General features: G+C 40.1%; 1 protein-coding gene across 2 annotated transcripts in view; it reads left to right on the top strand.

Moving 5' to 3' along the window:
* Positions 1 to 2648: 2648 nt before the first annotated feature.
* NFAM1 (NFAT activating protein with ITAM motif 1) overlaps positions 2649 to 19958 on the top strand; it is a 496710-nt gene continuing 479400 nt past the window's right edge. Inside the window, exon 1 of one of the 2 annotated variants that reach the window (XM_044074639.1) lies at positions 2649 to 2803. In XM_044074639.1, coding sequence (XP_043930574.1) covers positions 2740 to 2803 — 64 coding nt within the window. In that variant the 5' untranslated portion in view covers positions 2649 to 2739. The remainder of the gene's footprint in view (positions 2804 to 19958) is intronic. The other variant, XM_044074631.1, reaches the window with a different exon arrangement.

Below are 19958 nucleotides of genomic sequence, written 5' to 3'. Positions count from 1 at the left end.
GATAACAGTGCCCTGCCCTTTGTACATTGTCACTTCGGTTGCCTATGGCTGATACACAGTATGGCCAGACAATGATATTTTTGCATGCATCACTTTTACTGTAGTGTATGTGCTTAAGTTACATTGTAAAGCTATGTGAAACTGATGTCTCTTTGCAAGTGCTATGACACACTGCACCTGCTTTTGTTTGGCACGGCCATCACCTGCTACTGACTCCTTCTCTGACTCTTCATCCATCTCAGCTAATGCTGCATCTGGTGCTGGGAACTGCTGGCCCTGCAAGAGGCCACCCTTCTGTAACTGTTTATTAACTATAATATTATGTAACATAGAACATATTGTCAGTATTTCTGCACACATGGCAAAATCATACTGCAGGTTACCACCAGATTTAGCAAAAGCATGCCTTCAGCAGCCTGAATACATGCTGTATAATATTTCTGCTTTGTGATAATGCACAATTATACCCAAGATCAGTTTGATTGTGAGGATTTCTGATGGGTGTCATTAGCCAGGGTTCTAGGACACATCTAGCATAACCCACAAAATGGCATTGTGTGAAGTCACCCCTTGTGAACTGTTGATAAAGGCCACGTGTGCTGTATATGTGAGTCATGAGAACTGCCTGGATGGCCTGATTACATGCATTCTAGATGATATCTTGTGCATTACAGACCACCTAGCAGTTGATGGAGTGATACCCTTTGCAGTTCAAGTCATACCTCCTTCCCAGTTTACCAGTTGGGGGGGGTCTTTATTTCAATGTGGGTGCAGTCTATGTCCTCCAGTACCTCAGGGAAATGGGATAAGTTATAGAAGTCCTGCACAGTGTTTGCTGTCTCCTCTCGAGTATGTGGAAACCACATTTAGGTTCATAGGAAGTTACTAGGCTAATGGCCCTAGAGCTCTTACAAGCCTAGCCATATCTATCCTGAATTTCCTCAATTGCCTGTGGTTAGCTGAGTGAAGTTTGCAAAGGTAACGGTCTATGGTAGTTAAGATCAACTTCCTCTGTCAGTCACCATTCCATTAATCTAGGTTTGCTTGAAGAGGGTCAGGGAGAGTCTCTGTTTCACATGAATTGGAAGCTTGTTCCAGAGAATTGGCAGTCTCTGGGAGTTGTATCTATCTCTCCAGTATGATCTGTTCAGGTCAGCGGCTAGGTTAAAATCACTGACGCGAGTGACCCTTGTTCACTTTAATTTAAGAATGTGTGGCATTTCCATCAGGACCGGGTGAGAGACTGCCCTGTAAGCTAGGCACAAGTCAGCCATTAGCAACCTGTAGGAAACAGAATACAGTGACAGGACTTTTAGTCTTTCTGTGTAAGATTTGCTTATTCTACCCTGTAATTTCTTGGTTAGAAACATCTGTGGTCTCTCTGATTGTTGCAGGTGTCTGGTGAAGTACATGCAAAAGGGAGCACTGTACTCAACTAGTCTGATGAGGGCTGAGTATAATGGAATTATAACATCCTTAGATCTAGATGTAATATCTTTACTTATAAGATGTGCCACACAGAAGGATTTCCTTACTACTGTGGATATCTGGTGGTCAAAGTTCAGATTGCTATCAACCTGAGAACCCAGATCATGTACCACTGGGCCTACACTTAGTGGGGGGGGGGGTTCTATCTATAATGTAATTAGCTGGAATGTCAGCTTTCTCAAAGGGAATAGTAATGCATTAATTTTTGCATTTAGCTTTAATCCATGGCTTTGGCACCAGTCATTTGTCTGTGTTAACCCTGTCTGCAGTATATTAACATAATTTGGCATTCAATGATTGGTTCCAATTTGCAATCGTCAGCAACTTGGTCAGCCACAGGCCATACAAGTTTGCCTGGACTTCTGAGAAATAAATTATGAACAGTAAGGGGCCCAGCACATAAAAACTAATTTGGGTGATAGGACAGGTTATTCAAAAATGCAGTTGCTGCTAGACTAGACCCAGTGGGAAATTACACATCACTCTGGGAACCATCACCACTAGGTCCTGCCTTAGAATGTGCATGCAATTTGTTACTTATAATACATTTACCATACTAGAGTTAAGCGTTATTAATGCATACATTCTAGTAAATGTTGTTTAATGTTTCACTTATTCACTGTCACACATTGACTGTGTGTTGCACATGCAATCTTTGTCAATGTCATTATGTCAGTATTGTTTTTCCTTTGTAGCAAATGTTTTACTTAAGAATATAGTTTGTATAAACGATAACATGATTTTTACAAATAAATGTTAAAAACAGACTTTTACATCACTGGAGTACTGCACTGATAGCTTGAATTTTCAAGCTGATGTCTGTGCTCTGTAGTGCCCCCCAAGGGCAGCTGGCCTAGTACTTAACTAAGTTATGATACAAAATAATGCTGTTTGTTCTGTGAACAAATTTTCAGCTGTGAAGTTATTATTACAGCATGTCAAGAAGAGGTAAACAAGTCCCCCTATAGATGCTTAAATGTACATGTGATCATGTTTATATATAAATATATACGTACACAGAAGAATAAATGTATTTGACTGTGTGAATATGAATTTGTGTCAAAAGCTGCTAGCAAAGGAACAAATGGGGAAGTTTAGAGTATTTGTAAGAGACATTAGGGAGGAAGTTGCATATGTCTCAGTGTCTCTGGAATAGTGCATGATTATTTCACTGCTTTCACAATCATACTGTTCTTTCCTCTAAAGCTTTTTTTCCTACCTTCTGGGTGTCAGGAGTGCTCTCAGACCAACATGACAATAAATCGAGGGAATGTAGTTCTCATCTGCAGTTTTCTATGGATACTGGCAGGTCAAGGTAACTACTTTTTAAATTTAAATGTACTATGATTTGAAGCTTTATTTATAGTTTCTGGTTATGTAAAGTCAGTTGAATTTCATTAGTATAAGCACTGACGTACAGTAGAGAAGGATACTGTAAACTAAATAGCATGGTTCAACAAAAATACATATCATTTACTATCATCTGTGCCCTTCTATCAAAGAACAGCACAGATTGTTGAGATTCACAATGTTCATTTTTGCTGTAGTTCTTGGAAAGATACAATACACTGACCCCTGAGCAGGACTCTGAATTACATCTCCTGCAGCCCACTACTTACTGACAAGCCCGGGTTTCTACAACACAGAATGCTAGCATGCGAGTTCTACAACACAGAATGCTAGCATGCGAGTCATTCCTTAGTGGCATCCTTAGTTTCTTCCATAAGAGAGTACACAAAGCCCTGACTTGTTGCCATGTTTTCAGTGGTAGTCTTTTCTAGGCTTTATCATATACTGTTGCAGTTCTCTTAGACTTCTGATTGCACTTTATTGCAATAATCTGGAAATGCCAAACAACTGTCATGTGATTTTTAACTTAATGCTACCAAGTTTGTGGAAAGTACTAGATTAATTTGCAGATCTAGACAAAATGCAATTATCTTGCATGGTGAGGTAGACAAAATGCAATTATGCTGCACAGTGACCCTTGTCTCAAATTATTTATGGCATCATGTAGTCTACTGCATATTTAAAAATAACAAATAACTGTGTTCTTGGTAAAATAGTGTGTTTGTGTGTGTGTGTGTGTGTGTGTGTGTATACATACACACTTGCTTATATGGATATTGTGTATGTTAGTGCAGATGGCAAAAAATGCCATTAATTCATCAGATGAGATGAATTATTCAGTGCTATAAAATTAAGAAACCATTTAACTGTTCAAAACCCTTACTTTTCATCTAAACCTAAGACACTGACACATGCAAAACAGAGAGAGATGTAAAACTATACACCATTCAAAAATAAATTCCCTTACCCTCAGATTGTGTGGTTATCAATGTACTTTACTGATTTCACAGCTGGATTTTACTGCCCATTACTTGAAAAATGTATTGAAGGTTGAAAGTATTATAAAAGCAGGTTCACTATCATTATTTTGAAAATAAAAAAAAAAGTGTACTTATCAGCAAAGTGTTTCACCGAAAGTACACAATTCCGAACGTTCCTAACGTCGAAAAACAGCTATTAATGTTGAAAATGTCGCTCACGACATTTTCAACACAACAGCAATCTCACCCTTCCCTTAACTCCCTAACTAACTAGCCTAAACTCTCGTTTATGCAGGGGGGACAAGCCCCACCCCCCATAACTTAATATTCCAATTCCGAAATCGCACTACATTGAGAAAAGGGATGTATTTCCCTAACCGCACTGTACCACAATCCCCTTATATGAGCGAAAGTTATAATTGCGAATGCACAGTCCATTCACAATAATACCATTCGCTCACATAACCTGCCGAAATATGAAGTATTCGAACATCTGTTGTTCGAATACTTCATTGCCGTGCAATTGCACAGCAAAATTGTCATGGTAAACCATAAAAGCATACTACACTTGAGCTAGTTTACATTGTTTTGTGCAATGAAGAAATTCAAAAATGTGAACCTTAGTTTTTAACTGTGACTCTGTGTGTGTGACTCATCCATTGTAAACTAAAATAGTTGAAAGCCTTTGCCGAACTTTACAGCCCGGACATCACACATTAGTATTTTTTAGGGTATCATTCGCTTGAAAGAAAATTATCAATTGCTGATGCACAGTTTATTTCAGGATTTTGGTAGTGTTTACAATGGCAAGTGAATGAATTTTTGGGATGTTTTCCATCTTTTTGAAGGGTAATGAAATCAGCATTTATTCCAAAGAGCACATGTTTTACTTCCTCTTCTGGCAAAACATTTTCAAGCAGGAGCAGTATGAGTTGGACTAAAACAATTTTATTGCACTCCAGTTGTTTGTTCACTTCCAATTACATACCAGCCCAGGCCATATTAGTATGAATGAGTATTGCCTTGCATTTACTGCAAAAAGGAAGGATGAACTGTATAAGATGAAGGGAGCATGCACAATATACAATGTAAACACGTATGCAGAAGGCTACCATTGTGAGCACCTTTCTAATATTCAGATAAGCCACCCTACAGAGGTGTTTCAGATTTCAACATGGAATTGACTTCACATGGAAATGAAGGCATGTACAAGTCTAATATACTGTTAATCACCAGCTAAGTGCAGTCTACAAATGATATGCCCTGGAATTACTTGTCATAATTCTACTAGAACATTTCAAAATGTTTCCGAGATGTAGTCCTATGTTGAAGGGATCATCACCATGCCTACACATCCATTAGGCTGCTCACATTTCTGTCCTTCAACTCCTAACACATCCACACACAGAAATATATATATAATATATATATATATATATATATATATATATATATATATATATATATATATATATATATATGGGAACAGAAAAATCACATTTCCTTTGGTCAACATCTATTTAGTCGAAAAACTTTAGTTGAATACACAATCAGTTGATAGGTGTGCAAAATCACCCAGTTTTCAGGGCACCATCCCCTTGCAGCACCTTAGTAATTGGTAAAAAACCTAAACCCTAATGCTGCCCCCTCCCCTAACCCTACATCTTACCTTAATAAAGATTTTCCCGTAACACTGCCACTACACAAAACACACTTGAACACATAAACATGCTCAGACACACATAAACAATACTACATCTATCCCCTTACCTAACCCTTACCCTAAGGCTAAAATACACACACTTACACACAAACATACAACACCTATCTCTCACCTATCCTCAACCATAACCCTAACTTGCAAACACATGCACAAACACTCTCACCCCTTTCAACCCCACTCACTTGTGTCGACGAAACATACTGTTAACATTCAGACCACTTGGCTATCCATACCATCAGAATTAAACACCACCTCCTGCATTTGTCGACCAAACAGATGTTTGACAAAATTCAGGTTGACCATATATATGCTGTTTCCATGTATTTATAGATTCATACTGTAGATTCTTAGGTAATTGCTAGTCATGCAGTACAGGAGACCACTGTGGAGCCTACCCCAAATTCCCAAATGCTTCAAAATACCACCTGGTCAAAAATGACACACTACAATATTTTTAAAAGCATTTATATTACATTATCAAAAGATGAAAATAGCGAATGCTATTTCATCAAACCTAAAATATCTAAACCACATAATATCGAACATTCAGAACAGCAAATTTTTTCCTTGGGAAAAAATTCGCTATTCCGAAACACATACACACAACACAAGCACACCTAAAAAACATCAATACACAAACATACACTTATAATCCTACAACTAACCCTACACTAAACTATACATACACTACTATCTATCCACTTACCTTAACCCAAACCCTAACCCTAAGGTCCGTCACTATTGCACACTCACCTAACCAGTGCCCTAACCCTAACTCACTTAACCCGCCCCTAAACCTAATTCACCTAAACTGCGCACTAACTCAAACTCACCTAACCCACGCCCTAACCCTAACCCGCTCCCTAATCCTAACAACCACACAATCCCACACTTACCTATACCCGACTCGTAAATCTCCACCACAGCGCTGAAAATAGCAAAGCCACAGAACCGGCCAACCGAATTCTTTCCCTAGGGAAAGAATTCGGTGTTCTGCAGCTTCGCTATTTTTAGCGTTCGATTAAAACGGGTCGATATTAGAACATTTGAAGTTTTAAAACTTTGATGTTCTGATATAGACCCTTTTTAAAACACTGAATTTAAAAGAAAAGTGTATCTGTTTGTTCTTCCCAGGTTAATAAACATGAAAAGCTGTTAAACAGAAACATACTCCCTGGGATTTGGAAAACAGTTCACAGCTTGCTGTGATTGAGAAATGTAGGTTGGCCATTTAGTGCGATATTGAGAAAAGGCAATTCAAAGACAGCTATGGCCACAATGGGAAAGTCCACATTACTGGCTCAATAATGTGTCTGAAACATTACTAGCACACACAAGTGCTGTTAGACCTGACTGTGACTGCCTTAGGGTTCACTTGCATAGTGCTAGCAAAGACATACATCTACACATGGTCACACACAAACAGACACACTCCCAGGCATTCCAGTATACATACTCAAATACACCCATCACCAATAAGCCCCATCACATTTGATCACATGCATGAAACACTCATACGCATGCTCATGCACACACATCCATTCTCTCAATTCTTACCTAACCTCCTTAGTATTACTACCTGGGCAGACACACACACACACACACACACACACACACACACACACACACACACACACACACACACACATGCACACACAGGTGCTAACTCCCATCCCCTCATCTTTGCTGAACTTTCCTGGATAGTGAGTACTTCCATAGGAATGAATGGGTGACTGTTGTGTTTCTACAGTGGTCACTTTTTCCTCCAAGAGCAACATTTTACTGGCTGAGCCACATAATTGCTCAGCTGACCAGTTCAGGGACCACTGACATTTCCAGGTAGAGTCTATGGCTAATCAACATTGTCCACTCTCCTGGACTGATGCATTATCATGCAGCTCTGGCAGAGAGACAGCCCTCCACACTGAGCCCCCCTTGAAGGGAAAACCTCAGTGCTAGGGCAGTCTGAGAATCAGAAGGGCTGAGAGCAATGGGGAACCTACCAAGCTAAGGCTTCTCCATCATGCTAAGCATTTCTGAATCATAGGATTTATGTTGTCAAAATGTTAGTCCTAAAATGGTGATGCATTTCTTTACAAAAATGAGACACAAATTCTTTAAATACTGTGGTATAAAATGACATTAAAATGAAGATACAACTGCTTCATTGATTTTGAGCTTTATATGGATATTTTATAGTTAACTCTCAGTATAATTCCATGAAAGTTATATTCATAGGTTCATAAGAGATTACTAGGCTAACTCCTCAAGAGCCCTTACAAGTCTAGCCAGTTTTATCCAGATTTAACACAATTTTCTATCCCTACGGGAAAGTAAGAAGGCTCAGCAAGTGGGGTTTTGACAATTTTTATAGACTGTCTTTGTCCATAAGGGACATGGGAGCCACTCTATGAGTGAATGACTGAATTTGCAATTTCCCATCCATTGGTTCAGATTGCACTTGAAGATCATCATGGAAGGGCTCTGCTTCATGTGAATAGGAAGCCTCTTACAGAAGAGAGGCAATCTCTGGGACACATATCTGTCACTCCAGCATGACCTATTCATGTCAGTGATCAGGTTTAGATCTTTGGAGAAGGTAACCCTTGTATAGTTAGTTTTGCGAATATGCAACATTTCCATCAGGGCTGAATCAGAGACTGCCTTGTAGGTCAGGTACAGATGACCCCTCAGTAATCTGTACGAAAGTAAATACAGAGGTAGGACTTTTAATTGGTCTGCTTATGACATGTTGGTTATGCCCTGTATTTTTTTGGTGAGAAAGCTCTGAGGATGCCCCAACTGTTGTAGATGTCTGGTGAGGTACCTGCCAAAGGGTGCATTGTACTCAATTACTGATCTGCTGAGGGCTGAGTACAGTGGTACTATGACATCCTTAGATCTGGATGTCATGCCCTTGCTTATAAGGCTACATAGAAGGGTTTCCTCACCACTGTGGACACATGGTGGTGAAAGTTCAGATTACTATCCATCTGAGTACCCAGATCTCTCACCACTGGTCCACTCCTAGGGGGTGCTATCAGTGTTGTAATTTGCAGGGATATTTAGTTTCCCCAAGGGCATTATTATGCACTTCTTTGTATTTAGTTTGAGGCCATGTCTCTGACACCAGTCATTAGTCTGTTTCAGACCTTTCTGTAGGATATCAACATGATTTGGGGAGCCAGTGATTGCCCTCAACTTGCAGTCATCAGTAAACATGGTCAGCCAAACACCATCGACATTTGCCTTGAGATCTTAGAAGTATATCCCAAACAAGAAGGGGTCCAGCACTGAGCCATGTGGTATCCCACTGGTGACTGGCCTCTTGCTGTATTTGGACTCCCCCTGCTCTAACAATATGTGTCCTATCCATGAGACATTTGGCTATCCATCTGGTAACATAGAAATTTATGCCCAGTTTTATGAGTTTACCTATAATATCCAAGTGGGCAGTAAGCACTGTCTTACCCTCATCCATGGCCTTGACGATCTTCTCAAAGAAGTCCACCAGACTGAGTAGGCAGGACCTGCCCTTGATGAAGCCAAACTGGTTTAGGTATAAAGGCTGGAAATTTTCTATGCAGTTGTTAATCAGGTCCATGGTTATCCTTTCTATAGCCTTGCATATGACTTATGGGTTGATAGTTCCTGGGTCCATTGATAGTTCCCCTTTGGTGAGAGGGATGACTGTTGCTGTACTCCACTTTACTGGGAAAAAGCCTGTCTGGAGACTGTGGTTTAACAGAGATCTGAGTGGGTTTGTTAGGTCATGATTCAAGCTTTTTATTAGGCACCTTGGGATTCTGTCAGGGCCCATTGGTGCTATGTTTCTAGCTTTAGAGAGTGCATTGATGACCTATTCTTTTGTGATAACAGGCAAACAAATGGTAGGGACTATTTCATGTGACTGCAGGTGATGTGGGGATGAAATTTGAGCTGAATTTATCAGCCATCAAGTTTGTTATTTCTTCTGGTTGAGTATTGGTAGTGCCATCTACAGCAATCTCAGCATATTATTGAGTGTTTCTCTTAAGATTTCAGACATAACTAAAAAATGCTGTATGGTTATCCTTTGCTTGGGAGGCATTTGAAGACTTGACTAGTTCCCTGATTTGATTGTTGATACTAATGAGGAATTTTTTTTCCCAGTTGTGTACCCTTCCACTTACTTCTAGACAGGAATTTCTTTCTTCAGTTTTTATGCCAGGGGTCCACCAGAGTGATTTGTTTTTCTGGATAGACCTGGGTTTAGTTCAGTCAGGTACTGCCATTTCTCTGCAGTTCTCTAAGTGATTATACATGGCATTTGTGCATACTTCTGCATAGGCCTCTGTGTTTTCAGAGTTGGAGGGAGCTTTAAAATTATCTATGCTATCACTTAATAGAAGGCAATTTGCCTTGGAAAAATTCTTTAGGGTTTTAGGGTTTTTATATGGTTTCTACCATTACAATTATTTCAAAGGGGACCGATTTATGATCTGATCTTACTCATGTGAACATTATGCTGGGGGGACTGCAATGCTCCCCCATGTTTGTCAGTACTATATCAAGGATATTTGAGCCCCTAGTGGGCATGCAGACCTACTGTTCCAGAGTATTTGCATTGACAAAGTCCAGGAATCTCTGAGCCTGCAAGTTAGTGATCATGTATGTTTCCTGATTTATGAAGGGGTAGTTAAAATTGCTCATGAGTAGTGTGTTGGGCTGAATGGTAAGTGATTCTAGTAATTTCAGGTATGTGGAGTGGTTTTCATGGTTCATGGTTGAGGACTTGTAGCTAGTGATGATATGGTGGGGGGATTTTGCCTATGGACAGCTGGACACAGAGTACCTCAAGCAAGTCACCTTGCTTGACCAATCGTGAGGCATGATTGTTTTTTATGTAAGCAGAAACACCTACTTCTTTCATTTTTTCTTTTTTCAGAGTATCGTCTGAATATGTAATAGGCATTGTAGTCTTACACTATTGGAGTGCTTTTTGCAGCATTGGACCACATCTCTGTAACTTCACAGAAGTCAGCATTCTCTAGGGTGAGGAGAGCTCCCAGGGAGTGTAGTAGTTAAGACTCCTAGCATTGAGCAGTAATACCTTCAGCTTAGCTTTAGAAGAATTTGTTACATTGGTAGGTCCGTTAGTTTGACACCATGGGAGTGGCTAATACCTTGGCCAGTATTCGAAAGCCTGGTGGCGACAGATGCAGACCATCTCTGGCAAATCAGCATGGTTTGTTGATCATGTCATCCCAGGCTGACAAACACTGGATCCCCTTGGAATGACACCAGTAGCTAAGCCAATTATTGAAGTCAATCATTTTCTGTTTGTATTGTGGTGTCATTCATTTTGAGGGTAGAATATTGCTCAGTGTGAGCTCATACCCACCTGCGACACTTATTCAGAAAGGTCAATCATGTCTCTCTTCATATAGTCCAGGGATGTACATTTCTGGTCATTCACACCCACATGGATTATGATTGAGTCATACTGGTACTTGTGGTTGAGTGACCTGAGTGTCTGTGTGATCTGACAAATCCTGGCACCTGACAGGCAGCTGACTATAACCTTCTTTTTATCCAGCCTGGTGAGGGGGATGTCACTCTTTCTCATGATGTAGTCTACTATGTCCAAGTTGTTTGAATGTGTGGTGTTTCACCATAGGGGCTTGCTTTTGGAGACACTGTGCTGTATATTTTTATGTGTAGTGGTTAGTGTTGGCTTGGTTTTGTTGGCATGTGTTTTCTAAGGGCAGCATATGGAAGGCCACTGAGATTTTGGTAAGTTACTTGTGAGTACCTCTGCATTTGTGGGTTTATGTGTTGACACCTTATTTAGTGAGGAAAATGATGTGTGTGGGCTGACAACCTGTTTGTCCTGTGATTTGTCAGTATGCTCATAGGTTCATAGGTAGGTACTAGGTTATCGGCCCTAGGGCCTATACAAGCCTAGCCAAAAAGGTACCCTGGCTTTCGTCACCCAAGAAAATTATTTTCCTGTGCCCCTGTCGAGCAGAGTCACAGAGGTGATCCCCGGGGTGAATTTCCTATTTCCCATCCAATCATCAAGATTTTTCTTGAAGAGTGCTAATGAGGAGCTTTGTTTGATCTAGATAGTTAGTTTGTTCCAGAGTATGAGAAGTCTCTGGAACAGGAATCTATCCCTCCAGCATGTTCTGTTTATTGTGGTGACAAGGTTTAGGTCCCTAGAGCATGTAGCTCGGATGGACTGGGATTTCTTTAAGTGGAGTATGTCCAACAGCTCTGGGTTTGACATAGCATTGTATGTTAGGCAGAGATCGCCTGAGTAGGCGATATGCGACGGAGTAAAGCTGGAGTTTTTTGAGACGGTCTGCGTGGGGCATCTGTTTGAGGCCAGTAATCCTCTCTGTGAGGTATTTCTGCAGCCATTCCAGTTGTTGTAGATGACTTGTGAGGTACATACCAAAAGGGGCATTGTACTCTATAATGGGTCTAATGAGTGACGAGTAGAGGGGAACAATGACTTCTTTTTTCCTGGATGAGAAACCTTTTGTGATGAGGTGTGCCATGTACAAGGATTTCTTGACTACTGTGGCAATGTGATTATCAAAGGAGAGACTACTGTCCACCTGTGTCCAAAGGTCCCTTATCACACTTTTGGTGTTAAGTAGACTACCACCTATGTGGTAGCTCAAAGGTACAGAGTTTTTACCAAAGGGGATGACAATGCACTTTTTGGCATTGAGCTTGAGGCCATGGCTTTGACACCAGGCATCTGTCTCAGTGAGGCCCTTTTGTAGGATGTCCACATCATTAGGAGTTTCAATTATGGCTCCTAGTTTGCAGTCATCTGTGAACTTCATTAGTCAAAGACCTTCTGTGTTAGCCTGTACTTCAGAAAAGTAGATACCAAACAGGAGAGGACCCAGGACTGAAACCTGTGGTACTCCACTTGTCACTGGTTGGATTTGGAATCTGCTACTTTCACAGTGTGGATTCTGTCAGTGAGCCAGTTGGCAACCCATCTTGTGACATAGGGATTTATATCTAGTTTAGTAAGTTTATATATAATTCCAGAGTGGGGGATGGCGCCAAATCATCCTTTGGGGCGTGAAAGCGCTTACTTTTGCATTAAAACATTGTATTTGCTGTGAAACCTGCTCCAGTCATGGTGCTTTCTCTCTTATTTTGCTTACTTGATTTGGGATCTGTTTGGGAGAAGCTCTACACACTAGTCGTTGTGTGTTTTTGGATATATTTGTTTTTCTTTATCTAGTGTGACATGACAGACAGATAACTATATTGAAGATGATGCCTGTGAATCAAATGTATTCAATGAGACTGAAAATGCTACTTTTCTCAAGCGTGACCTTGAGAATAAGATATTTCCACTTAAATGTCTCCAATAGCAACAAAGGCACATGGAGGCATGTTTGAGCTTTAAAATAGTGCCGAGAGGGCTAAGAATCCTGAAAATGCCTAACTACGGTGACACCTTTCCAGATTTACTGTCTAAGTGGCAAAGGCTGAATTTAGACACTAGTTATGCTTACAGGAGGTTCTTGATAGAGCATTATGTGGTGATTGAGCAACAGCTTAAGGATCAGATAACTAGTCTGCAAGACAGACTCAGTATTTCGTTGCCAACATCTAGAATAAATATGTTTGTTGAGCATCTTGCCACTCAAATTTCTACTTTAGAGCAGACACTATTAATGCAGAAAAGAAAGAAATTACATAGAGACTTTTCCGATTTTAAAAAAGGGGAGGTGTTTGCTTGGCCGAGGGCAGCATCGAGAACCAATCATGATCATGCTAGTGATGCTACCAGCCAATCGATGAGCCTTTCGAACTCAGTAGGTGGATCCAAAGCTCCTTCTGAGGCCTCTACTGTGTTAACGAATGCAAGTCCGAGGATTATACTAACTACCAATCAGGATTGGGATAGTACTGACACTAACCAATCTATGAGTATACCCACCTTAATGGGTGGACCTAATGTTATATTTGAAGTTCCAACGACGTCAGCGAGCATCTCATTTGGTTTGGATGTAAGGAAGAAAGTAAAAGAATTTGAAAAGCAGAAGGACATGCCTATTTTTCCATTTTTTCTGCACCCCATAAAGCAACAACCAAGAAACCAACAGAATTGGTTGCAGAGCAGAGGAAGAAAAAGGAGAAAATTCTCGGGAGAAAACCAGGAGAGCAATGTGAAGAACAAGAGAGCCTGGATGAGGTTACCCCTGGACTAGTGCATAATATATTGGACTATGTTCTTATTGAAGCCGAACATTCACTACTCAATAAAGGTCTGTCTTTCATTCCTTTGCTTAACAGTGACAATGTTGAGCATATTATAGACATAAAAATGTTTTGTAGGAATGTTATGCTTAAACTTATTTATGGGAATAATTCTACTGATATTTTTAGTTTTAGGAGACCTTCTGTTTATTCACCAGCATTGCTGCCATTATTGGAAGCATTTGAAAAAGCATGTGAGAGTGACATTATGAAATTGTCTGCTTCAGCAACTAACAAGTGTAACTTCCATAATTTAACTACTGATGATTTTAATGCTTTACAGTCTTTGAAAAATAATGCTGCTATAGTTATACGTCCTGCAGATAAGGAGGGCGCTATTGTTTTAATGAATGCCACAGAGTATCATTACAAAATGAAGCAAATGTTGGAACAAGTTGATACCTATAGTAACCTTAATGTAAATCAACTTAAATTAATTAGTGACATGAAGGTTACACTTTATGAGTTTTTGATGAGTAACATGATCACACCTGACCTGTACAAATATTTGTTGGTAGAGAAACCATTTGTACATAGTATTAGAGGTCTACCAAAAATCCATAAGGATATTTTTAACCCCCCCCCCCCCCTTAGACCTATAGTGTTGAGTCAAGGTTGGTTGACTGAACCATTATCAATTTACCTCGAGAAACATATGAGAATATTTGTTGATAATGCTGATACCATATTGAGAGACACACGTGACTTTTAGTCACTTTGTCTGAATATACACTTTCAGAGATGTTTCATGTAGGTGTTATTCTAGTAACACTTGATGTGGTATCACTCTTACCAGCATTCCGAATGATGTAGGCATTGAACTCATTAGAGATTTTATGAGGTCTGAGAATGTTGCTGCTGACAAGATTCAATTATATTGTTTTTTTATTAGAACTTGTTTTGAATAATAATGTTTTTACCTTTGACAATCAGTACTTCCTTCAAACAAAGGGAGTGGCTATGGGTACCCCATGTGCCAATTCATATGTGAATTTGGTAATGGCACAGTGGAAGAGACACTACATTAAAAGGAACACAAGATTCTTTGAATGCATGCCTTACTATAAATGCTTTGTTATTTATTCTCTCACCTAGCTAACCTTGCTCATTTGTATTATGTATAAATAACTATACTGTAAAATCTAGCCTCAAGGCCATTTGCCTGTCTTTTTCACTTAAAATTTTAATTGTTTGTTTCTTTGTGAATGCTACCTGTTTATTTGTCAGTAATGCAAAGTTTCTTAGTAATTATTCATGTAACTATGTATTGTTGGAGCTTTTTCTCCCCGGGCCTCCCCTGAAAACGGGCTCCCCGAGCCCAGTGGACCTCCCTGGTCATAAAACTGGAATAAATAAATAATATATAAGATTATATGTGACATTGTGAATAAGAACTGGGCAATTTTGGTATCTGATGAGAAGATAAGTAACATAGTGGGGTTACAACCAAGCTTTAAGTATCAAAATAATAAGTCATTGAAAAGAATGTTGTGTTACAGGGATGTTACATCTAATAGTAGACCTGTTGTCTCTCAGAGACAAGGAACTTTACCTTGTAGACGATGCAACCATAGTCAATACATGAGTAGTCAGGACAAGTTTATACATCCTACTACTAGACATACATATACTTTTAAACACTATCCTGATTGTATGAGTAGGGGCCTCATATATCTTGCTTATTGTACCAAATGCCCATCTTTTTATATAGGGATGACAAATAGGACTCTGAGAGACAGGGTTAGGGAACACATTTATGCTATCAACAGAGAAGATGAAGGGAATCCCCTAGCAAGACATGTTTTGGAGCATGGCACTTTACACAAGTTTTTATTTTTAGTTATAGAGTTTACTCCTCGTACTTATAGGTTAGGAGACTTTAAGAATTATACAGAGCAAAAGGAAATCAAATGGATTATTAGGATACACGCTGATAGGGGCTTTGGCCTCAATGACAAGGTAGCAATCAGACCATTTTTAGTTGACAGACCTTTAAAACATTAAATTACATATTTTTAAAGCATATATGCTTTGGAATATATATATAGTGTTTTTTAATATATGTATTTTTTAATATATGCATTTTTAATATATGCATTCTTTTTTATATATGCATTTTTTAATATATGTATTTCTCCTTTTTATATATATTTTTTATATATATTATAAAGGATAGTTTGCATATGTATTAGCATAGGCATATACCTATCACTTTAAGACATTTTTATATGGTTTCACTGTTTAATTGAGTGATTGCTTTAAGCTGATTGTGATGCTTTAATTGGTTCTAGCACTATAAATATGTTGGGTTTCTTTTTTGAATGTATTGAAGTCTGAAGAAGCGTCCTTTGGGGTGTGAAAGCGCTTACGTTTACATTAAAACGTATTTGCTGTGAAACCTGCTCCAGTCATGGTGCTTTCTCTCTTATTTTGCCTACTTGATGGTGTCAAAAGCCTGGACGAGATCTAGATAGGCTGTGTGAACCACCTTACCCTCATCTATGGCTTTGGTGACTACTTCAAAGAAGTCAATCAGGTTTAGGAGACATGATCTGCCTTTTAAAAAACCCGAACTGGGTGGGGTCCAGAGTTTGGAGACTACCAATGTCTTTGTTTATAGGTTCCATGATGATACATTCCATGGCCTTGCAGACCAGGCTCATTAGGCTAATGGGGAGGTAGTTCCCAGGGTCCATGGTGGCTCCCCCTTTGTGTAGTGGGATAACTGTCTCTGTGCACCATTTAGTGGACTGAAAGCCTGAGGTCAGGCTATGATTGAACACGGTGCTTAGGTGGGGTGCCAGTTCATTCTGTAGTTCATGTAGAAAGCAGCCTGGCATGTTGTCAGGTCCCATGGATGCTGTGTTCTTGGCTTTGGAGAGTGTGGTTTTTACCTGTGCAGCCGTGATTACAGGAACTTTGCATTCTTCTGGTATAGAGATGAGCCCTTTAGGGTGTGTGTGTGTGGGGGAGTAAAGTTAGCACTGAACCTATCTGCCAGGATGTTGGCAATATCAGTTGGGTCTGTATATTTAGTGCCATTGTGCTGTAACTCAGAGTAGATCTGAGTGTTGCCATTAAGATTTTTGGCATAGCTATAGAATGCTTTGTGGTTGTCTTTAGAATCAGTGGCGATTTTGTTTTCATAACTAGCTTTGGAGGATTTTATGAGGGATCTCAGATTCTTACTGAGGCTGACCAGGGAGTTCTTCCAGTCATGGGATTTTACTCTTTTTTGCAACAGTTTCTTTCTTCTGTTGCAGAGTTTATTTATTAAGAGGACCACCACATTGGCTTCCTTTTTTTGGAGGATAGCATATTGGTTCTGTTAGGGATAGCATGATCCATGCACTCGTGTAAGTGCTTATAAAGTGCATTTGTGTAGGATTCAGTAGTCGTACCTCTATTGTCCATCTGCATGGGTGTCATGAAGTTTGTCACTTCTGTCTTAACAAGCATGAAGTTGGCTTTGGAGAAATTTTTTATGGTGGTTTCCCCTAATGGGGATGGAGGCAGGATGTGGATGTCTAGGCTGATTAGCTTGTGGTCGGATCTGACCAGTGAGGAATTGACCTCTGGTGTGGAGCACCGGTCGCCCATGTTGGTAATGACCAGTTCCAGGATATTGCTGCCCATGGTGGGGGTGTGGATAAGCTGATCTAAGGCGTTGGAATTTATGAATTCCAGAAAACGTTGAGCAAAAGAGTTGATACATGAGTAGTTTTCCCAGTTAATGGTGGGGTAGTTGAAATCGTCCATTATTAGGGTGTTGGGTTGTATCCTAATATCTTCCAGTGTATCAAGAAATAAGGAGTGGGAATCCTGGGGCATGGTGGGGGATCTGTAGCAAGTTACAGTTTGAATTGCTGTCTTGCACACAGTTAGTTGCACTTGTATAATCTTGGATGCATTATGCTGAGCAACTAGCCTGGAGGTGTGGATAACCTTAATGAATATGGACACGCCTCCACCTTTAGTGTTTCGGTCCAGGTTAGGTGGCCGAAAGGTGTGGTATGAATTATAGCCTGGTAATGCAAGGGTGCTCTCTGGAGCCTTGAACCAGGTCTCTATCACTGCACAGATGTCGATGTTCTCCATTTTAAGGAGTGCCTTGAGTGAATGCATTTTGAGGTTTAGACTTCTAGCATTGAGTAGCATTACCCTTAAGATTTTGCTTGCTTGTACCTGTTATGATGGTGAATATATCATTTGAAGCAAAACACCAACCCTCGCACGTACGGCTGCACGGCCAACCAACCTTGTAGAAAACACCAAAAGCCAGCAAGATGGTATCACCATTTATTCAGAGGCACAAAAAGGACAAAACATGTCCAATTCAAAAACTCATACTAGTTTCGGCACCAGCCTTCATCAGTGAGTGAAAATCATTTGAACCTTGCCTAAAAAAGGCACTATAGGGGTAGCAAGAGCCTTAGCCAGTATCCAGAATCCCAAGGGCGACAGGTGCAGGCCATCTCTGGCAAACCATCATCGATCATGTCATCCCAGGCAGACAGATACTGGATCCTCTTAGAATGACACCAGTAGCTTAGCCAATTGTTGAAGTCAATCATTTTGTCCTTGTACTGTGGTATCATTCTGGGTGATGGCAGGATGCTACTCAGGGTAGGGTCATACCTGCCTGGGCTACAAGATCGGAGAGCTCCTACATGTCTCTTTTCATGTAGTCCAGGGAAGTACATCTCAGGTCATTCACACCAACATGGGCAATGACAGAGTCATATTTGTACTTGTTGTGGCATGACCTGAGTGCGTGCGTTATGTGGCAGATCCTGGCACCTGCAGGCAGCTGACAGTAACTTTCTCCTTGTTTAGCCTGGTAAGTGGAACATCAGTGTGCCTGAGTATAGAGTCACCTATGACTAGAGTGTTGGGTACGTTGTTATGCCTTATGGGCTGTGGTTGAATGGCACACTGAGTTTGTGGGCTATATGTCATTTGGGTTGTGTTGGGGGTTAGAGGTTGCATGCGTTTCTGCTTTGGAGGTCTCTGTTGCTTGAGCAGATTTTTATTGAGACCGTGTGTTTTGTGTTGCTATATGTGTGTTTTGGTGGTGTAGGTTTTGAGGGACTATGTGATGAGTGTGGTGTGGTGCAAGTGTTTACCTTCTCCTCTTGACTGTCTAGTCCAGTCTTGGGTGAAGAGAGCTTTGCTTCCAGTGTGGCTATATAAGTGCATCTCTCACAGGTTGTAGTGTTGGGTGGTAAGAGGAGAGGGTTGTCTGTGTACATGAGGCAATTGCTGCATTGTCCCAAGATGCCCAGATTCATCAGGTAGACAGGAGAAAACACTGGGAGCTGACCCTTAGACATGCATGGATAGGTACTTATTTATTAAGTACTAAAAACTGTTTTCCTCTAGACAAGTGAGGAAAATTGAGTGCTGTAGTAATGTGTAGCTTATTTAGTGCTTACAATGAGTTCTGAACAAGTGCTGAGCTCAAAAAACAGATTTGAGTACTAAAACTAAAAAAAACTGGCTAGTTCTAAGGGAAAATTTGAAGAGCAGAGTTTATGGCACCTGGAATAGTTTAACCTTAGCTAAGCAGCAATGTGTATATATATATATATATATATATATATATATATATATAAAACAGTAGCAAATGAGCAAACTGATTTAAACAAATTAACCAACAGAAAGCTAAAAACTGATCCCTGTTTCAGCAATCTTTGATCAGACAAGTTCTAACCGCATACTCCTGCCACTAGGGTGCAGGGGGACCTTCTCCAAAAATAAGATGGTCTGGATTAGTGCTCAAGGTATACAAACAAAGCTAGATTCAGCAGGTCTGAATTTAGTCTATTCTACAGCAAACAAGGTACACCAATTTCAGAAAGAAACAGTTCAAATAAACAGGCACAATAAGCCTTTAACCAGAAACTCCCAGCTCAGAAGGGCAGAATCTACCCTCTCCTCCTACAGGAGTGCAAACCACATCTTCTTAATGTAAAATAACTGGCCCGAAGCCTAAGTGCTTAAACCAGAACTAATACACTCTTAGAATAACAGACTCTAAGCCTTCAATCAGCAACTCCCAACTTAGAAGGATGTAAGCTACCTGTCCTGCCACAATAGTGCAGACCACAAACTTTCTTAATGTAAAACAACTGGTCTGA

Source organism: Protopterus annectens, chromosome 1.part1 (assembly GCF_019279795.1).
Source record: "Protopterus annectens isolate FY-2018-M chromosome 1.part1, PAN1.0, whole genome shotgun sequence".
Lineage (NCBI taxonomy): Eukaryota > Metazoa > Chordata > Ceratodontiformes > Protopteridae > Protopterus > Protopterus annectens.
The sequence above is the reverse complement of the archived record's forward strand: the minus strand, read 5'-3'. Positions and strand labels throughout refer to the sequence as shown.